The sequence below is a fragment of the Cinclus cinclus genome, chromosome 3 (assembly GCF_963662255.1).
Source record: "Cinclus cinclus chromosome 3, bCinCin1.1, whole genome shotgun sequence".
Lineage (NCBI taxonomy): Eukaryota > Metazoa > Chordata > Aves > Passeriformes > Cinclidae > Cinclus > Cinclus cinclus.
The window spans coordinates 36,190,809-36,212,321 of NC_085048.1; the positions used below are offsets into that span (position 1 = coordinate 36,190,809).

General features: G+C 38.5%; 1 protein-coding gene across 1 annotated transcript; it reads left to right on the forward strand.

Annotated features, from left to right (window-relative positions):
• Nucleotides 1–808: 808 nt before the first annotated feature.
• On the forward strand, nucleotides 809–19,615 carry CASP8AP2 (caspase 8 associated protein 2). The gene is made up of 10 exons (XM_062489878.1): nucleotides 809–868; nucleotides 2,005–2,085; nucleotides 3,455–3,555; nucleotides 4,679–4,753; nucleotides 5,887–6,002; nucleotides 7,813–10,304; nucleotides 11,295–14,229; nucleotides 15,520–15,619; nucleotides 16,949–17,001; nucleotides 17,303–19,615. Exons 1-10 carry the CDS (start codon nucleotides 820–822, stop codon nucleotides 17,445–17,447), a joined length of 6,147 nt encoding a protein of 2,048 aa, XP_062345862.1. The 5' UTR covers nucleotides 809–819; the 3' UTR covers nucleotides 17,448–19,615.
• Nucleotides 19,616–21,513: the final 1,898 nt, after the last annotated feature.

Consider the following 21,513-nt stretch of genomic DNA (forward strand, 5'->3'; position numbering starts at 1 on the left):
GCTGCGGCCGTTGGCCGGAGCGGTGCTGGCCCCGCCCCCTCGCTCCCGGCCTGCGGCACCGCGGCGGCGACCGGTGAGTGCTCCCGGCCCTGCGCGGGTCCCGCCGCACCGCACCCCCGGCACCGCCACCACGGCACGGCACCCCCGGGAGCAGCCCGCCCGCGCCTGTGGGAGCCGCGACTGGGGGTGCTCCTGCCGTGACCCCCGAGAGGTCCCGAGCTCTTCCGCCGTGGCAGGAATTGGACGGGCGGGAGCGCCTTCCCGCGTGTGCGGGGAGAGCGAGGCCTGGGGAGTGAGGAGGTGCCGTTGACTCTCAACGCGCTGGGGGGGCTCAGCGCTGCTCGGTGCCTGTGCTTTCCCCCCAGCCTGAGCTGCTCCCAGCCTCCCTGCTCGGTACTGGTTTGACTGGTGGTGTCAGGCAAGTGTCAGTGCTCATAAATGGTCAGTAGGGAAGAAATCAGAATTATCAAATTATTTTAACTGGGTAAGATGCACGTTCAGATAACCTGTTCACAGAACATAGTGCTGATTTTCATATCGGAATTTCTTTGTAAGGTCTATAAGTGACAACTAAAGATCTTCAGGATGCTTATTCAGGTAACAGATATTTTCTTCTATTTCTTGAAAGCTCGTTTTGTTACCTTGATCTCATTCTAGTGCTGCATTTTATTGAAGAACGGGGACACAGGTAGCTCAGGTGTAATCGACATACTTCAATATGATGCTGCTGTATGTTGCTGTTCTGAAATTGTCAAGTAACTGGTTCCTTTTGCTCTGATATTTTACTCATAGATGGGGAAACCATAGGGAGTTTGTATCATGGCAGCAGATGAGGATGGACTTGGACTGTATGATATCCACTACAGAGGTAAGAAGTATTAGATTACTTACTGGTTTGTGAGGAGTTAATGGAAGCAGTCTTCATGTGAATGAATAGGTCCAGAAATAACTTAGAAAAGAAATTGAAGTTGTGACAAATACTGATGAGCTTCAAATGTAATTAAATGGCTGTGGAACAATATCATGCAAGGCATATCCCATTAGTAAGTTTGTATTTAAAATCATGCTTTATATGTACTTTTGTATGTCTACTTTGGATTTCTGGAATGTTTTGAGGGGATGCCCAGAACTGGTCTTTCCCCTGTCTTCCACAGTGTATAATTTAACCTTCAGCTGTATCTTAATGAAGTTTGCATCTGAACAGTGAGGGGCACTGCTCCTTTATTTGCTGTTTGTAAGAGCCAATATGCTATCAACTCTCACAGAACTCATAAGCAAGGTACTGTTTATTTCCAACTCCACTGTTGGTTGATTTGACACATATTTGGGAGATTCCCAGCCTCAGAAGGACTGTCGATATTGATGTTTTTCTTTATAGCAGTGATGTTTGTTGCAGAAACGGAGAGGTTCACATTGAGGAGCCGACAGTGATAAGAGGCATTGGAAAAAGACATGAAGAGAGACTGAGGAGATTTAGATTAAAATACGTTTACAGAGCCAGTTAGTTTGTGAGTAGATAGCAATGCTGAAGCAAATTGCTTTTATTATGATAGAGACTGCTAAATTCTTTTTAGCAAGAAATCTTTCTTTTAAAAGTAGTGGTTTTATCCTACCAAGTCTTTTGGTTTTGAGTTGTATAAGTTTTGTGTTCGGTGTATTCTGGAAAACAGTTTCAAAGTTAGGTCAAGCTTACTTAATTTATCATTTTAAAATGTATTTGCCATATAGTTTGCTTTATGCACAGTTCTTGTAATACTTATGAACTGATCTTGCAAGACTGTCTTTGCTTCCTGGTGACTAAAGATCTTTGCTCCACAGTAATAGTAGTTTCCTGGATAGAGTTCCCCTTTTACTGGTCTGTACTATTACTTCTACTATTTTCTACTGGTCTAGGATTGCAACTACACATACTTTATGGGAAAGGCAGAGTTTGCAGTTTGCTGAATGCTTACCTTTTTTTTTTTTTTTTCCTTTTTTCCCCCTCCTGCTTCTTCATTGCTTTAGCTGAAGCTTCCCCCTTCAGGGAAGGAGATGAGAGCTCAGTGGATATTTATGATGGCTTGGACAGCAGTCTGTCAGTTTCTGGTAGGTTAATTGTGTCTCACTGCTTGGCTTGTAGTCTCTGCATCTTAGGCTCATTTCAAATAAAACAACATTTAATTTCAAGTTTACATTCAGCTGTATGTGTAACCTATGCTTCAGTGAGCAACTTGTATAAATTCAAGTTATATATTAGGTTGTATAGATGTAGCAGAGAATTCTTACATCTATTAGCTGAATGAATGAAAGGCAGTTTTCCTCTTTTACTGGCTATTTGAAGATACTTGGGCATGTAAAGGGGTGCAGAAAAACCTTAGCTTTTTTATCTGTGCCTTGATAATGGGACATTTTACTTAGAAAAAACACCTTTATTTTGTGTTTTTATAAGCTTCAGGATGAGATCCAACAGTCACTGATCACTAAATCCCCACCTAGAGATCTGAAACATACTTTCTATGTGATACAGTAAATTCAGGATATCCTTTCAATGTCTTGTTACTTTTCAAATAATTTTCCATGCTCCATTTAATTTCATCTTTTAAGTTATTTGAAGGTGAGAAATAAATGGTTCCAGCATACATTCTTCTTTGTGAGTCATAGAGTACTGTTTAATGAAATTCTGTTTCCAGTATTTAAGCAATTATTTCTTTCCTGGTATTGCTGCTGTAAAACCATTGAATTTTTATGAAGAACTGTACTATATCCTACAGACTTAAAGTAGTTATATGTTTTTTTTCTCATTTTGCATATTAAGTTTTTTGTATTTAAGTTCATATTTCACATATGGAGTTGCATTGTTTAGTAAACATTAAAGACATAAGGAAGAATAGCAATGCGATGGAAACATTTTACACAGATTAGTTTTGAGGGACCTTGTTTTTTTTTAATTTGAAGAGAGCACTGGTGAGTTCTTTCCACTGTACAGATAAGATGGTATTTATACATCCTCTTGCAATGTGTTAATATTACTTTTTGCATTATAGTATTGTCCACAGGATGGAAGCTCAGCTTTGATAGCTGACTTCTTTTATGTGCCTGCAAATGCATCTGTATTTCAAGGGTGTCATAGGCCAGGTCCTGTCAGTTAAGTGTATTTGAGCACCAAGGCTGATTTGAAGGAAAAGCAACTGTCATTAAATAATTTGTGTGTTTGGGTGTTGGCTTCTCAGTTGGTTTGGTTGTTTGAGGTTTTTTTGTTTCACTTTCATTTCACTTGCAGATGGCTATTTCAAGAAATCTCTGTACCTTATTACAACATGGTATGACATGAGCGTGTAATAATAATTTTGTGTGTTGTTACCTTGTAAGTACAAGAAGTAAAACCAAAATGCACAGTGAGTGTAGGACAGTGTACACAATGCAGCATGGCTAGAAAAATACTTTTTTCCATATGTAATTGTTTTTCTTTATATAGACAATTTTGCTCCAAATACTACACCATCTAGAAGCAGCTTAAATTTATTTGATGAGATATTAATTGAAGAAGGGACTGCAAAGAAAGCTTCCTATGAAGAGGTATGTATTAATTTGGAAAAAAACTTCTGGTGTTTTGGGGGGTGGGGGGTGTTCAAAATTTCCTTGTGTAAAAAGCAAAATACAGAAAATGTTGTCAGCATCCTCACGTTGTAGGTAAAATAAGCTGTTTCTAAATAAGTAAAAACAGGAGTGTGCTAATAAACTCGTAGAACAACAAGTGAATCTGTCACTCTGTGACATGATCTGTTCCCATTTCTCATCCTTCACATGGAGTTCATTTATCAGCTGTGTTATGGGAAGTCAAGGATCTGGTCAAGACATTGAATACAAAGCTAGTCTTGGTATTTCTCCCAATAGGTTTCACCAGAGTAAAGCAGATAAATCCATGCCCTATCTATGTGTTGTTAAATTCTGTCCTTGAGACTAGAGGTGGCCGTGCAGTAGGCAACTACTTCTAGCAAATGAAGACAGCACTCACTTTAGTAGCATCACCTGTCCTGGCCTATAAGACATATTTAAATGGCATGGAAGGGACAGGCATCCACAGATGTTATCGAGCAAGGAGCAGCAAACCCTCCAGGACTCCACTGGGTGATGAAAATATCACTTTGCAAGTTTGAAAGTTGTTGATTGTTTGAATGGAAAGCTTTGTCACTATCTACCTCTAAAGAAGAGCTCATGCCGAATTTATTTTACTTACCTTTGTGATCTCAGCAGGATCCTGTCCTTGGCAGTCTATTTTTGCAGTCCAAGTTTGTTTGTAGTAACTTTTTGTTGTGTTTTTCCTTACCTGTTTTGTGTTACATAAAATCTGACAAGAGAGCCCCCATCTATTTGGCTTTCAGAGCTCATGCTCCTTGCTAATTGTGTCTTTAATTTCACAATTATATGGCTTCCTGTTAAGAATAACAGGAATTGCTTTTATTATTGTGAGGCAAGCATACATAGATTTCCCCTTACCTGAGTGTGTTGTTTTAGAGACCTGTATACCAGTTAGAGCATATTAAAGCCTTTTGTTTCAGTATGGCTTTCATATGTTTCTTTGGGGGGAAAAAACAGTTTGTAGTATACATTAGTGTATTACTAACTATAGATCTAGAGATGTAACTTTTCTGTATAAACAAGTCTACTTCTGTCCTGTGAATTCTTCTCTCTTTGACAGTTGCAGGCAGAATATGGAAAGTGTCAACAGCAAATTAAAGAGTTGATGAAGAAATTTAAAGAAATACAGGCACAGGTATTGTAGTTTGAAGGGAAATATTGTCAAGATCATGCAAAGTAAATTGAATATTGCTTTGAGCAAGTAATTTCATATGCTTCCCAGACTTGATCCCTTGCATGGATGGTTTGTAAAGCAAGCACCCCTGTACATGCTAGGAGCTTGGTCTGCCTAGGATGGTTGGCAGGAGTAGCCAACTGACAAGATCAGTAGGTAAATTGACTTGTTTCACAATGTTGTGCTCAGTAAGACTTTATTTGATTAAAAGCTATGTTCTATCTTCTTAATTAGAAAACAGACATGTCAGATGAATAGTAATCAGAAAGGTATCCAGTACTTGTTTTTTTAATGCACTGTGGACGGGGCTGTAAAGGTACCCGAGCCCTCATTGGGACTGGAAGCAGATTGCTTTGAGCATAGTGTCATTCTGATAAGTCTGATCTGCTCTTCACCCTGAGCTGGTGTTCCCTTGCTGTGCCATTCTGTAGATGTGGATTATTTGAGGCAATTCTGCACTGTGCTCTGCTGCATATTACACATAACTCCCCAAGGTTCTAAGGTCTGCAGTGATAAGCAGCTGCTACCCTGTGACACTTCTGTATTGTTTTCTGCAAAACTTCTCTGCCTCTCTGAGCAGGCTTTGCTGAGGACAGTATAAAGAGAAGGGACTATTTCTAGGGTTGACAGGGTTCTAGAAATGTTAAACAATAAAGCACCTTAAGTTGGTTTTGATACCTTGAAAGAAATGCAATTACCCACTATCTCTGGAAGTGCTTTAGGACTACATCTCTCATTTGATACATAGATCAAGAAGATAATAAATTGAGTAAAGCAGTGAAGCAAAGAGGTGGATTATAATTTTTTAGCTCACTTGTTTTATTTCAGTTTTACTAAATTGTATTCTTGAAATAATTACCAGGACCACAAACAGAAGCATAAATGTGAGTAATATTAAAAAAGAAATTCAGTAATTGTGGTTTCTTCCAGAGTTTATATATGTTTTACTGTAATTTTGTCAGTGATGGGACACTTTTCTAGGGGTTATCTTACACTATTTTTCATTATATGTTTGGATACCCAAGCTAATTCTGTTTTTTTTTTCTCTCCCTCTCTTGCTTGCTGTCTTTTTTACATATATATATTTTAAATAGAATATCATTCTACAGAATGAAAACCAGGCTCTCAAAAAGAATATTTCAGCCCTTATCAAAACAGCAAGAGTGGAAATTAACCGTAAGGATGAAGAAATCAGTCATCTGCGTCAAAGGTACAAATAGACAGTAGAACTGAAAACATGCTTTTGGTCTGATCATGTTTATATACTTGTTAGAAATTTTTGTGTGTATTTTAAGAAAAATTAACGGGAAAATCATTACTTAGTTTTGTGTAGTTTAGAACCAGTACAATCAGAGAAAATTCATGTCTCTTTTGCCTGATGAGGTCTTTGGTTTTTACTTTAGAAACCAAGGAGGAATCCAAGTGTGACCATTTGCATGAATTTTTGTTTGTTTGTAAACCAGTGTTCCTTGTGGGTTATCTATCCATCTTGCATGTTTAAAAGAATTATATTGCTAGTTTTGAAGTTGAATTGTGTCTGTTTTATGGCCTCAGACATGAATTCCATGGAACTTTTCAGGTAATAACTGAGAAGAAATAGATAGTATAATGTTTTCCTTGCAACATATGAAATTCCTGTCTCCAGTGGTGGGGGATAACAACTAGAGGATTCTTGGTAATTTCTGTGTACCACTGATGTTACTGGAGGGAGTTGAAAACAGTGAAGTATGGATGGGAGAGTAGCTGACAGTAAGGTTTCTGAGCCATGTAAAACCAGAGCAGGGCTTTAGGATTCAGGATACCAACTTTTCAGAAGGTTACCTCACTTGGCTCACACATCTTTGGTTTGTCTGTATTTTGTTTCGACCTTTTGACATTTTCTTGCATCAAAGCGTGTTGTAAAAAAGGTTCTTTTGACGTTCCTGTGCTAAAGGCTACGTGCATATAAACTGCAGGTTTCTTTGCTAAATACAGAGAATTACCAGGCACAATCTGATGGAGGTCAAGAGGTTTATTTCATGTGTAATTCTTTCAGCTGATCAGCTTTCACACAACAGCTGTCATTTTCACACCTTTGAGTGCAGTATTCTGAATTTCAAATGAAATTTTTTGAAAAAATATTTTTTTGTTTTGAATATTTGACCACTTTATGTGCTTTACAAGCTCTACTGCAATGCTATCTGATGGTGATGAAAGTTTGTGAACGAGATATTTGATCTAGGTATTTTGGAGGCATCCATCATGGAAAATTGTGGGGAAACTGGCACCCTAGATCTTAAAAACATGCCTTGTTTGCTGCATGGTTTATAGTAGATTAGCTTTTGTTAAGCAATGTATCTATCTGTAAAGATTATTTCCAAAATGGTATATCTCAAGGAATTGCTAGTGTTTATCTCAAAATAACCCCCTCAACTATAAAACCACAAAACCAAACAAACATAGCTTGGATGCAATTACATTAATCGCACATGTATACCCTTTCTAATTTGACTTCTAAAATTATTTTTAATATAATAACTTCTCAGCAGTAGCAAGTGGCCTTGATGAAGCTTGGTTATCATCATGTCCTACTTGTCTTCTGGAGCTTGCAACAACTCCCAAATGTAGTTTATTTGCTTAATGAGGGTTTTAAAATTATAATTATTTGAAATACTAATACTGTAAAGAACAAGTATTTTTTTTTTTTTCCTCTTTTTTTTTTCCCTGGGGGAGAGCTCTTTTTATTACTGAACAATGAAATACTAATTTGAATTACTGAAATTGTTAACTAGGTTCAATTCAGGGTTTTCTTCCTTAAATCTTGATTTTTCTATAGATTAATTTTTTTAAAATATGTATATAAATTATATTCTTTTCTGCGCTGATGGAAATTATTAAATGTCTTTTAATGTCACCATTTTTTTCAGCTTGAAGTTGAAAGTGCTAGCAATTCTTACAGATACATGGATTCGCGCAGTTCAGCTTTAGTAATGTTTAAATAAATTTGAAAGTAACGTAACTTCTTTCCTTTTTATAAACAGGCTATCAGAATTTCCTAACCATCGAAGCATTTTCACCAGGACATACCTTCCAGGATCAACTAAAACAAAAGATTCCAAATTCAGACCTTCTGATTTTGGTGACAATATGAAATTGGAGCAAAGAATGAAAAATGACTGTTCAAAAGATGCATACCACAGTTACTCATCTCATAACATGGACAGTGGGAAGTCTGGCTCTGAAAAAAGGAACACTCCACTTTTGCTGAGGTACCCTCCTGAAGAGCTCTGCAGTGATGGTACTCACACATGTGCATCGAGCTATGACCACACCTCCAACAAGGATAACAGAAAGGAAAGAAAAGAAGCTAAAAGTAATGAACAGCACAGCAAGGGGAATGTCAGCAAATACAAAAGAGAAGTACATCAGAGCACTGGAAATGATGGTGACAGTGAGGAGGGGAATTTGGATCCTCAACAGAAGCTGAAAACCTTTTCAGAGAAGGCTAGTAAAAATGAGTTGCAACAAAAAAGTCAGAGCGTGAAACTCAAACGCAGTCCAAGTGTAGAAAGAAGAGTAGAAAGGGGCGTTTCTTCCTGGGAGAAACAGACAGCTGGTAAAGACAGACTTCAAACAAGAGGTGAATTGTATGGTGATGAGCGATTACAAAATGTATTAAAAAAGGACATTAAAACACATGATAAAGGTGAAAAACATGCTGGCCAAAAAAATAAACTGAACAAGAAGCTGCAAGAGCAGCCAAGGAGGCCTGGTAGGGGAAGCAGTCCTCACTCCAAGAACGAACATTCAAAGAATCTTCATGAGTCACGTAAATGTCGTGTGGAAGAGTCTAGAAAAGTAAAGCACATTGATTGCAAGAGAGACAGGGGAACAGATGATCATACCTCTCGAGAAGGAAGGACTTCACCTTCTAATTCCAGCAGCAGAGAGCATAAACATGCACGCTTGAAGGAAAGTAGTAGTAGACATGAATGGGAAACAGCACATTCCAAATCAGAAAGACACAGAACTGAAGAAAAAAGGAAAAGGGAACGAAAGGATCAGGATGAAAATAGACATTTTAGAAATGAAAAAAAGGTTGCAAAAGAATTTTCTCATCAATCTGTAAAGGACTCAAAGAAAGGTACACATGTTACAAAAAGTGAGAGAAACAAATCCTCTAAGCTAGAAGAAACATCCAGAGTAGCAGACAACTTAAAAGATAAGGTACCCAAAACTAAAGGTAATCGCACTGGGCCAAAAAGCAAAGACTTAAAACTTAGCTTTATGGAAAAGCTAAATTTAACTCTTTCTCCTAATAAGAAACAATGTGTCTCTGCAGTGGATGGACTTAGAACACCTTCCCAAAAAGCCACGGATGAGGGAGGTACAGAACTCACACTGCAAGCAGAACTCTTAGATTCTGCCCACCTTGTAGACTGTGGTCCCACCCAGCACGGTCATTCAACACTGCAAGTTCTGGACACTGCAGCTCAGAGCAACACTGAATCAGCACTGCCTATTTCTGTCAGTTCTGAGAATGGAGCCTTGAAAATAGCAGCAGCAGATCCAGCACAGTCTGGAGCATTGCCAGCAGCCACAGATGATGAACCAAGCTCAGAAACCTTACCAGAAGTAGAAGGGGGTCAGGTACTGCCCCAAGCCTTGCCAGAAGCAGCAGAGGTTCCTGATGAGATGGAGGCTGAAACACTATCAGAAGTGGCAGAGGTTTGTGATCTGGTTGAATCAGAGGACTCATTAAAATCAGCAGCAATGACAGGTCTGAACCACCCTGAATCTTTGGCCCTGGAGGTGACAGGCAGTGTGGCAAAGTGTGAAGAGCTGCCTGTGACAGAGGGTGAGATGCAGGATGATTATGTACCTGCAGCAGAAGTGGCACAACCTGAACCTGCAAGTGGAAGTATGGGAGAAGTTCCAGAGTCAGCAACAGAGGAGAAAGAGGAAAATAAAATACGGCTGGCTGCTGACACAGAAAGCTCCACAGATCAGTGTGGCTCTCAAAATGTTGTCTTGCATGACTCAGAAGCTGGAAGTTCTGATGACCTGAAGTCCTCTGATACTGCAGAGGATATCAGTGAAACAAAAGCAGACTCTTTAATCGAAGTTGTTAGGGATAGTGATCACCTGGCTGCAGAAAAAGTTGACTATCCCATTGAGGAAAAGAGTATCTGTGAAGTTACTACAAGTACATCTTGTTCACTGGATAGAAGTATGATAAGTGATAAGGATGAACCAGTAGTTGACCAGAATACCTGTGGTCTGGGGCCAGATCTCACTGATAACAGTACTGCAACAGCATCTTCTCTCAGTGGCGAGACGTGTCCTGTAACTAAAGAGAGAGAAACGAACCCATTTTCTGTTGATGATGACAGCTCAATACTGAGCATTGATCTCAATCACTTGAGGTATATTCCAAAGGCAATCAGCCCACTGACCAGTCCAGTGCGTCCTTTGGCTAAAGCACTGAAGATGGAAAGTCCCTGTAAAGGCCTTGTGAAGACTTACAACAAAGGTATTTGTATTTTTATATTTATATTCTAATTTGTTTTCTACATAAGACTTGGAAGATCCACTCATGGAAAGCAGAAATTACTTCTTTTAACTAATTTCAGAAAAATACTGATTGTGTCTTCTTAAGCTGTGTATGTCTCAGTGGTCCTTTTTGTTAGTAGTGGAAGCATTTAATGTTGCAGCCAAGATTCTAGCCATTTGAATATTAGTGCTCTAAAAATTGGAGTTGGTCAGTACTGACAGAAGACTGGTTGAAATAAGAGTTTTGTATTAACTTATTAAAAAAAAAATACATGCACATTTCTTAATTGTGGCTAGTTTTGCATAGATCTCTTTGGGTTTTTCTCTGAAATTGTGGAAGCAAAATTTATGTAGGATCATATTCTTTCAAGTATTTGTGAATTTAAGTCTTCCTGCTGCAACTAAAACAAACAAAAATTCTTGGAAGATTAGATTTAGTGCTAGAAAACACTGAAACCTATTTTTGGCTTCAGAGTGTAACTGTACAGGGTTATTAAAACATTAATGGGTCATTTGTTCTCAATTTGCTTTAGTTTTGAAATTGTTAAAAGAAAAGCCACCTATTGTATGTAAATGCTAGTTCATAATGCTGTGGCAGTTATAATTTAGCTGGTACAGTAATCAGAAAACTTGTTAAAGTAAATGGAAGGAAATTCAAAACTGATGGAAACTGCTGTATTTTTCTTTTCCTAATTGATGTGTGCTTGTGAGGTAGTTCATGTGTTTGGTGAAATGTTGAGGGTCAAAATTTGCTCAAAAGAAAGCTCAATTTGCCTTTTAAAGCTCAAAGAAATATATTAAATTAGCACCTGTTGAAGCAAGCCACCCAAACTTGTTACAGCTCAGGCTTCTCAAGTTCAAACAGTTCTCAATAATCAGTTTACAGAAGAGAATCTTGCAGGTTTTTCTGAAAATACCTGTTTAAAATTGCATTCTTAATGGTGATTTGCAAACTGTTTTCTTTTTATAGATTTGATTCCTGAAAGTACTGTTGTCATCTGTCCCTCAAAGAACTTGGCAAAGGAAGTAAACAAAGAAAATCAAAAACCAGTTAGCATGTCTGATGAACACTTGGAGATCGAGTCTCGGCTAAGTATCTCTTCAGATGAAATAGAAGAAGGCGAAATCGTAAGTAGTGATGAAGAGAAAGAAAAATCTAAACCAGAGAGAGGCTCTGAAAATACTAAAAAGGCAAGACCAAAAGCTTCTTCTGAGACGCGAAATTTGTCCAGCAGCCCACAGAATCAAAATAGCAAAACTGTGCACAGCAATGAAGATAATGGAAAATTTGTTTCTGCACAAGTAAGTGCACAAAAGAACAGAGAGGGGTATAAAAATCATACCTTCAGATCTTCAAAGAACATAAAGGAAAAGAAAACTGTGAGCATTGCTTGTCTTGAAAAAATAGTTCATGTTATTGTTGAACCTTCAAATATACAAGAAATCATGCAGATGCTCAGAGCAATACGAAAACAGATGAGGAAAAGTTATATGAAGTTCAAAGTACACTTCCCAGTTCAGCATTTTCACAGAATTATAGAATCTGGGATCATAAATTTTACAGCATTAATAAGATACTTGAACTTTTCCAAGATGTGTGCATTAGGTGATACATTAAAACTTAATATCTGTGATATTATAGAGTCAAAACTTAAACAAGTTAAAAAGAATGCAATAGTGGACCGTCTTTTTGACCAGCAAGTATCAGATATGAAAAAACAGTTGTGGAAATTTGTAGATGAGCAGCTCGATTACTTATTTGAAAATATAAGAAGAATTATAATTAAGCTATGTGATGTGGGAAATGAGGCTGAGGAAGGGAAGTTCAAAAGGGCCGGAAAGCAAAACCACAGGATCAGTCATAAAAATGATGTGCAGAGATCTAGAAGAAAGTCCCTGAAAGATGGTTCTCAAAAGCCTGAAGAATATACTTCAAGGCAAACTGTGGATTATCAACAATCTAAGTGTCACCATGAGAAAAATAAGACAGGAGCACCAAAAACTGCCTTTACAAAATGTCTTAATTCCATTGATAACACAGCAAATTCCCAACCAAAAGTTCACCTGTCTAAAGAGAATAATTTACAAAACCCTCTTACTCCACTGAAGGGTGTTAAATATGACAAGGAAGGACTCCAGCAGTCCAGAGATGCTAACAAATCTGATCTTAGTTACGAGCTTCTCACAGAACAACAAGCATCCAGTCTTACATTTAATCTGGTAAGTGATGCTCAAATGGGTGAAATTTTCAAAAGCTTATTGCAAGGTTCTGATCTCTTGGAAAAAAATGGTGGCAATATCAACAGAAATGAGTGTGAATTCAGGACTCCAGAAAAACAGTTTTTAGATAGTCATAAATGCAGGGATAATGCTGCTGTACTGGAGCAAGACATCGCTCCAAAGGAGACATGCACGGATTGTAAACTGGAAGAGGATATTAGTTGGACTATTGTTTCACCTGTAAGAGCTCCCTCATTAGCATCTAGGCCTCAGATGCCTGTTGATCCAGATGTGCTGGATGAGAGCTGTATGTTTGAGGTTTCCACAAACTCAACTTTGTGCAAAGAAGATGAATGCAATTTACAGAAGAATAAATCGTGTGTTTCTTCTATCCTCCTCGAAGATTTGGCTGTTTCCTTAACGATTCCATCACCTTTGAAATCAGATGCTCACCTCAGCTTCCTAAAACCTGAGAATAATTCTAGCTCAGCTCCAGAGGGTGTTGTTAGTGCACATTACAGTGAAGATGCACTTCTTGGAGAGGAGGATGCCACTGAACAAGACATTCATTTGGCTTTGGAATCTGATAACTCTAGCAGTAAATCAAGTTGTTCATCATCGTGGACAAGTCGGCCTGTTGCTCCAGGTTTTCAGTGTCGCCCCAGCCTACCAATGCAAGCTGTAATCATGGAGAAATCCAATGATCATTTTATTGTAAAGATTCGGCGGGCAGTGCCATCTGCCTCACCAGCATCTGATCAGACAGCTCCAGTGAAGGAGGCACAGTCGTCCTCAGCCAAGATTGGAAAAGGAGAAATGAGAACTGGGGGAAAAGAAAAGGACAGCCAGAGTGCCACTGTGAAAGAAACAGTCAAAGCAGATTTGGTTAAGATGGATCCCTTGCCTCATGTCAGCACTGAACAAGAACAAAATCCTACCTTGGCTCAGGCTCTGAAGGAGTCACACGAAGGTGTTGGAAAGGAAGAAACTACTGGCTTGCTTGTAGCCTATAGAAAATCTCCAGACAAAGATAGCCACAACACTGAAAGCCCAAATAAAGGCTCTGAGCAGTCTGAGGCACAGAAGTTGCAAGTATCTGAAAACATAAATGAAATGCATGTTACATCTCAAGCTTCTTTTCCTGCTGGATGCAGTGTGAAGTCATGCATAACAGATGTTATTGTTAGTGGAACTTCGTGTCATGCAATGGGATCCAGAGTATGTAACGGGACTCGGGAAACTTCAACAGGAAACTCAGAAGTCAGTGATAAAAAGAAAGACCTGGAAAAGTGCTTTGATCCTTCTATAGACCTAACAGGAGAGTGTTCTAACAGGACCGTAGCCGGTGAATGTGATCTTGAAACAAAACCCAATTCAAATACTAATGGAGCGTGTCAGATAAGCATAGATGATAAAACTAATAGAAAGAGGAAAAATGATACTTTCAGAGAGAATTCCAATTCAAAAAGGCAACGAAAAGGAACTGAATCAGCAGGTGAGAGGAGTGATGAAAGTACTATCAGATTTGAGGATAGAAATTCATCATCCACGGAATGTTCCAGTAAGAAGAATGAGCTACAGCAGAATCAAGACTCTTCTCCCTTGGCTTCATCTCAGTCATCACCTAGCCTCTATGCCAAAAACATCATTAAAAAGAAGGGAGAAGTAGTAGTTTCCTGGACGAGGTAATTTCTGATTTGATCTGCTTGATTGCTTTAGGGTTTTCTTAAACTAAGTAAAACACTGAAGAGAGGGAAGAAAAGGGTATTTAGCTAATGACTGAAGTTATTTGGTAGCTCTGCACCCTTCTCTAAAAAGGAGAATGGGAGCCTCCTTTTATCAGTGCAGGATTGCTCTGGGAAATTGATGTCCATCACTTATCCACATCTCCCAGAACAAGAGTCCTCTTGGCTTTTGTTTTGAAAGCTTACATGTCAAGGTAACAACACTTAGTGTAATGCACTGTATGTTATTACTATTTCCTCTGCCCAGTTTATTTATTCTATCCAAAAATTCCAGCCAAGCTTGGTAGGGGGTGGAGATCTGTGGTGTTCCTACAAGGCATGGGTGACTGGTTAAGAGCAGCTAAAGGTTTCCCTCTCTGAGGGAAAGCATGGCAGCAAGCAGATTTCTGGTTTGTGGTCTGAGCTGCTCGATGTGTGGCAATGTACCAGTCAACCATTCAACTCAGTATATTCCAGTTTGCAGGATGTGGGAGACAAACGAGATGGCTGTTGCGTGTCAGTAATACATGCAAAATTGCTTTTATATATCCTTACTTTTAAGAATAGTTAGAGGATTTTGCTGTTCTTGCTAGAATTGATACAATCAACACTTTATAAAGGGGCTTCTAAAATTTTCAGGACAGACTTTTCTAAATTATAGTTCAGATACAAAGGAAGTTTCTACGTAACATTTTAAAAGAAAATTGGTTCCTTCGTGGACAAAAGGCAGCAGAAGCTAATGTGATTTTTTTAATGTGCAAACCAGCAAGGTAGAAGGAGATTTAGAGTTTTCTGTAAGAATATGACTTTGTTTATTTGAGAGAAGTCGAACACCTCTCTGGTTTATCTTAGAACCTATCAGTGGGCCTCACGTGAAAGCTGCTGTTCAGCTGTGTAAACTGAAACTGGAGCTACTGACTCCTGTTGAATTTGGGTTCCTTTCAAGTCAAGTTTAACTACCTGGTTTAGAAGCTTAAAACTCTTTGACTTTGGTTTGGGGCTAGCTCTATTCTAACTGTCTTGCTCTTCATAGCAGGGGAACATAATCTGCACTACCACTTGTTTGTACTGACTCTATTATTCTGTGTTGGTAGAAGAAAGGATGCTTCACAAATTTGTTACTGCTGTTGGAACTCATGTTCTGTCGTTTGGAAATACTCCAAATTTTATATATGCCTGTATGTACTATTTTATTTGTGTACATGTACACAACTATATGTATTAATATTTTTAAATGTATTTTTGCTGTAGAAATGATGACCGAGAAATTCTACTGGAATGTCAGAGAAAGGGACCATCAAGCAAAACCTTTGTTACCTTGGCCACTAGGCTGAACAAAAGCCCAAATCAGGTAGGTGATGATCATTCTTATATATACTACCAGCAATGTTCCTACATTTACAATTGCAGTTGAACAAAAATCTTTGGAGATCTTCTGCAGATCTGTAGTTTTCTTTTCCTGGTGTCTTTTTCTGGGGGAATTCCTGAAAAAAAAAAAAGAATCTTCGATTCTGCCAGTTGTTGCTTCTTAAAAATTCAAGTATAGGGGTATAACGGAGATTCCTCAGTACCTCTGATTGGTACAATGGAACTGCTCCACTCATAATCCAGGTACAATAGGATTGTTATGTTTTGGATCAGCACTTAGATAAAGAAAGGCAATTTTGAGAGGCCTGAAGCGTTTGCACACCTTTAATAAATTAGAAAAGAGTCAGTTTAGAGCTGAGAAAAAGTATAGTGATTGTGCAGAAAGGACATTTTTAATGAAGGTGTTTCTTTTTTTCCTTTCACTTTCTAATATAAAAGTTTTGAAAGATACAGATACCAAATTAATGTAGAATATTCCCAGAGGTTTGCATATAACTTTATACTTGAGCTGAATTGCTCTCTTAATCTGTGTCCTGCAAATCTAGAAAGGGAGAAACATGTTTGACTCTGTTAGGAAATCCTGTGTGATTGGGATTTGGCTTTTAAGATGTGATGTACAGATGTAGAGTTTTTGTGAGGTTTAGGAGCTGTTGAGGTGGCTGGTTGGATAAAACAGTATTATCTGTGTATTTATGCCTCTTCCCAGTTAGTTTGGTGGATCATCAGTATGCTATAGCAGTATGTGTACAGCAATAAAAACTACTGTCTTAGAGCTGAATGAGGTCACTATGTCAGCTCTACCTATGTTCAGCAAAAAGATTTTTCACTCTGATCTACAGTTATGCAAAATCCCTGGCAGGCAGATTACTCCATAATGAGCAGAAAATACCTGAAACAGCAATTGTACAAGAGGGTAGAAAATAACCAATAAATGGTGCTTTTTGTGGAGTACAAAATAAGCTTTTTGTCTTTAGATTTGCATCTTACAGTTATGTGTGGCAAATTCAAGACTAATTGGCTTTGAAGCCTTCACTTTTTTCCTCCTCCTTGTAGGGAAACCTGTGTTAAACCTGTGTTGGCTCTAGATGTGTTTGATTAACCTGGAAGCTATTTCAAATGTGAAAGGTATAGGAAGACTTCCTGGATCCAGTTAATCTGTTAGTGGTGATCCTAAAATTCTCCTATTAAAATTCTTGGATGCAAATAGTAGTGGTCTTAAAAAAAACTTGATGTCAGATCAGTCTTCTGTCTTGGTAGATATGGAAGTCAGGGGCCTTAATGATATGTCTCTTTCTTTTTTATCTTCTGCTAGGTTTCAGAAAGATTCAAGCAGTTAATGAAGCTGTTCAAGAAATCCAAGTGCAGGTAGACTCGGAAAACTCAGACCAAGTTGCTTCATGGTTACAGGGTTTATCTGTTACCTGCAGGGATGGACTGGAGCCACTGCATTCATATGGTGGGATCACGGGGAAGTATCCAAGTCAGAGTACTGAGTTTGGTACATCCAGTGCACTGTTAGTTATTTACCTGTCTGAGTTTCCTCTGAACTTCTTTAACAGAGTAATACAGAGGGAGCTTCACGAACCAAGTAGCCAGGAAAGAAAGGGCTTTGACACTGTACATGGGGCAGTATCATTTCAAGGGGGCCATCTCCTGTTGGTTAAAGGTGCTCTGTGAGCAGAGATGGGCAAGAGTGGGAGTGGTGGCTCTTGTTTCACTTGTCAGAAGTTCTGCGTGTGGTGGTGTTGAACTGTGATCTTAAAAAGCAAGAGTTCTTCGGAATCCACTTGGTTGATAATCCTGGAAAATGACAGGTAGGTCAGCTTGGTGACTGTAGAGCATATTTTAAGAAGTGAGGCCTTTTTCTTTTAAAATAAGGCAGGGCAATGATAGCAATGATTCCAAAAGTTGCTTATCTAGTAATAGAATTCTATTGCTCAGGAATAGATGGATCTTGTGGCTTGTTCTTAACAAACATTTGTGACAATTTACTTACTAGAGATGTAAATCTGACAGAATCTGTTTCCAGAATAGTCAGTGTGCAGAGTAGCGTAAATGTTACTTTTTATGAGCACTACTCTGCAAAGGCAGGCCATTGTGTTTTTCTGTACCAAATTACATCTGGAAAAGGCACTTCATTTAGGTCTTCAACATAATAAACGTTCTGTTTTATTAAAAAAAAAATGAGAAGTGATTCTCTTTTAAAATTTGATTTAGAAACAGACCTTTACAGTTTCATAAAATGTGACTTTGTAGTTACTAACCAGAAGGAAAACTTCATTAAAAACAGGGAGTTTTCAAAAGCTTGTCAACTTGGCATATTTTGACAGCAATTGCTTCTATCTTTACAAATTGTTTAGTACATTAGAAATTCATTATATTCTGTTTTTAAAAATCTGTTATAACTGTTTCCAGTTTTACTAGAACATACCTAAAGTGTGTGTATATATATATATTTACACACACATCTCATGCATACTGCTGTTTTATCCCAAATTTCTAAAAAGGTTCTGTTTTTTCTTCTCTCTGAGAAACATCCCTGGAAGTTGCAAGGGTTTTTGGTTAATGAATTAATTGATTTTTTGAGGTTCTATTCTCTATAGAGGATCAGAATTGCTGTAGTCTTTATTCAGTCAGAGCATCTGCTGAGTTCAGTTAGGCTTAATTTAATAGCCTTCACCTAAGTGCATTGCCTTTCAGCTTGGATTAAATTGGCTCTTTTTCAGAGTCCAGTGACCATTTCTTCAATGTCAGTATGTTTTTTGTTCCCTCTCCAACTAAGGGGACAGATTTCTCTTTCTAATAAACCATCAGATAATTTGTCAGCAATGTTGTCACTGACCCCTTTAGAATATTGTACATGTGAACCTATGGGATGGATTGTCCTGCTGCCAAAAAGTGCATTGTCCTTGTTTTAGGCAGTGCTTTGGGAACTGTTAAAAGGAACAACTTGAGTGGGTGATGATATCAATTCTGGCAGTCTTCCATCTTTTGTGCTTGCTTCTGAAATGTTTGCTTTTAATGATCAAACCTCACCTTCCGTGTTATGCTGGAAGTGCCTGGTAATTTCAGTGGGGGATTGGCGCACCAAGCCGTGCTTGTTCCTAACAAACATTTGTGACAATTGTTAATTTGTTGGAGATTTAAATCTAACTGAAACTGTTTTCAGAATAGTCAGTTTGCAGAGAAGTGTTCATGTGTGTGGAAAAAGCAGACTCTCCTAAGGGTATTCTTTTAACCATATCCTTATAGATCAACATGTGCACAGTACTGAAGGCACTGAGGGAAGTCACTTCTCTCCACTTAAGTGCTTCCTCTCTGTGTCAAAAAAGGAAGGCAGTATTTTATTACAAAGTTGTTTATTCCTTATCTGTGTTTACGTATTTTTCATATCTGTACAGGTGACGGGGGCAGGGGTTTGACTGTTTTGAATCTGACTTGGTTTCCTTTTTTGTAAAGTGTGAAACTTGGTTAATGTTCTCTCTATTGTATCTATGTGTACAGGTTCCTATGTGGTCATGTAAAATATCTGATGTTTGTATATATATAAATATATGTATAAAAATAGAAAGCTTTGTTTAGCCAAAGATGATTTTTCTAACTATATAAAACCACAGGTTTATTTTGTATAAACTAAATAGTTTGCTTACTGTAAGAGCAATACAAAAAATAAAACTGTAAAACTCACACACATGTTCTTGTTGAACAGTAGTTGGCTTGGAGTGGTTTTGTACCATTGTTTGTAATTTGTTTCTCCAACAAGAATTTTGATACATATATGCCAAATGTACTGTATGTAATTCTACGGTCTTCTTTGTGAAACCTCAGGTAAATCAAAATATTTTTTCGAACTGTTGGTTAATGGCTTGACAACAACACATGATGTGAAGCGCCATTAAAATTTTCTTCTCTTAGTTTGTATAAATGAGTAACTGTTGATGTTCTGGCCAATAAACATGGAAGTTGTCGGCTGTTTTAATTTTAATTGCTCTGAGTACATACTGCTTATTTCTTAGTGAATGTGACTGGAAATTGGAGAGTTTCACAAACTGCATAAAACCCTTAAGCCACTTACGAAACAGGATCTACAACTTTAATCCTACGTTTCCAGAAAAAAGATTAGTGTTGAGTGGAATATTGCAAAGGAGAAAGACTTTTTCATGTCCAAGACCTTTCGCTGGAGGAGTGTAGCTGGTAGCTCTTCGAGACTCTTACTCCAACTTGCTACTGAAGAATAGGTCTACTTCTATCCAACACACCTATTTTTGCAGGGTTCTGTTTAATGGATGTGAGTGTTCAAAAGTTTACCAGAGTTTAAATTCAGAGAGTGGGGTTTATGGAGGTGTGCATGATAGTGAAATCACTGGGCATTGAATTTTGAGGGATTCTCTCTAAAGCAAAGTCTGTTGGCAGCTAAAGGTGTACATACAACAGTTGTCATAACTCAGGACACTTTTCTTAGATGTCAATCCAGCAAGACCCAGCTATTCCCATTAAGGCTTTCCTCTAATTCTATTCACTCTAAAGCCAGATGCAGAATAATCTTTAGCAATTTGTTTTCACAAAGGGACACAGCAGTAATAAAGCATGCTGAGGAACCAGTCTTAAGCATTTCTTAGAAGAAACTATAAAATCAGTCAAGAGGCATTTCAGGAGCAGAATTGGCTTTGCTAGGAAAGATGGATAAAGTTTCAGGGGTGGCTGGCTGGTTCCTGTGAAAGGTAACTTGCTCCAGAAGGAGCAACTTAGTACCAGAAACATGGTAATATTTGTCTGTAGTAAAATGGAAAAACAAGTTCAAGTGAAGTGACTTTTTTAATAAGCTGGGGTGTTTCTAGACAGTGAGTATACCTGTACCGGATTAGTGATTTATGTGAAAGTTAAATTTCTGTAGACTCATTTTTGCATTTAATTATGCCCATACTTGAATTGCTTCGGCTGCAGCCTGTTGTCCAGCTCACTGTTCACATCCAATTTTACTGGGTTTGGTGAGACAGTAGAAAGCATGTGCACTTTGAAGTGGTTTTGACCCTGCACTGTTAGCTTTGTTGTGATATTAGAATTGTAAAGTATTAGTACAAGGAAATGCTGCTGTCTTGTGTTATAAGAAGATTACTATTACTTCCCACATGTATCTTTTTCTGTTTTTCAAATGTGTGAGTCCCTGATAAGAATATCAAAACCTGTAATGCTATAAAAAGTGTATTTGGATCTAATAGTAGAAGAACTTACTTTGTGCTAGCTGGCACTTCTAATTTAGAATCAAAAAATACCCTGACTTGGAAGGGATCTACAAAGATCTGACTCCTGGCCCTGCACAGGATAGCCCCAAGAATCCTCCCATCTGCCTGAGGGTGTTGTCCAAATACTTCTTGAACTCTGTCAGGTTTGGTGCTGTGACCCCTTCTGTGGGAAGGCTGTTCCATTGCTCAGCTGCCTTCTGAACAAGGACCCTTTTTCTAATATCAAACCTAAACCTTCCCTGACAACTTCAGGCTATTTCTTTGCATCCTATCACTGGGCACCACAGAAAAGAGATCAGTGTCTGCCCCTCCTCTTCCCCTCACAAAGCTGTAGATTGCAATGAGTTCTCCAGGCTGAACATACCAAGTGACCTCAACTGGCTTCCCCTCAAGACCCTTCACCATCATCACTGCCCTCCTTTGATGCTCTCTCCTATAGCTGAATGTCTCTCATACTGTGTCACTCAGAACTGCCCCCAGCACTGGAGGTGAGGCTGCCCCAGCTCAGAGCAGATCAGGACAATCCCCTCCCTTGCCCGGCTGGTGATGCTGTGCCTGATGGTCCCCAGGACAGAGTTGGCCCTCCTGGCTACCAGGGCACTGCTGGCTCATGTTCATCTTGTCATTTACCAGG

Bases quoted from the DNA above. Each gene is read 5' to 3' on its own strand.
- CASP8AP2 (XM_062489878.1), top strand. From the start codon at position 820: ATGGCAGCAGATGAGGATGGACTTGGACTGTATGATATCCACTACAGA. The intron at 6,003-7,812 runs GTACAAATAGAC...TTTTATAAACAG, and splicing joins ATCAGTCATCTGCGTCAAAG to GCTATCAGAATTTCCTAACC. The intron at 17,002-17,302 runs GTAGACTCGGAA...TGTTGGTTAAAG, and splicing joins TTCAAGAAATCCAAGTGCAG to GTGCTCTGTGAGCAGAGATG.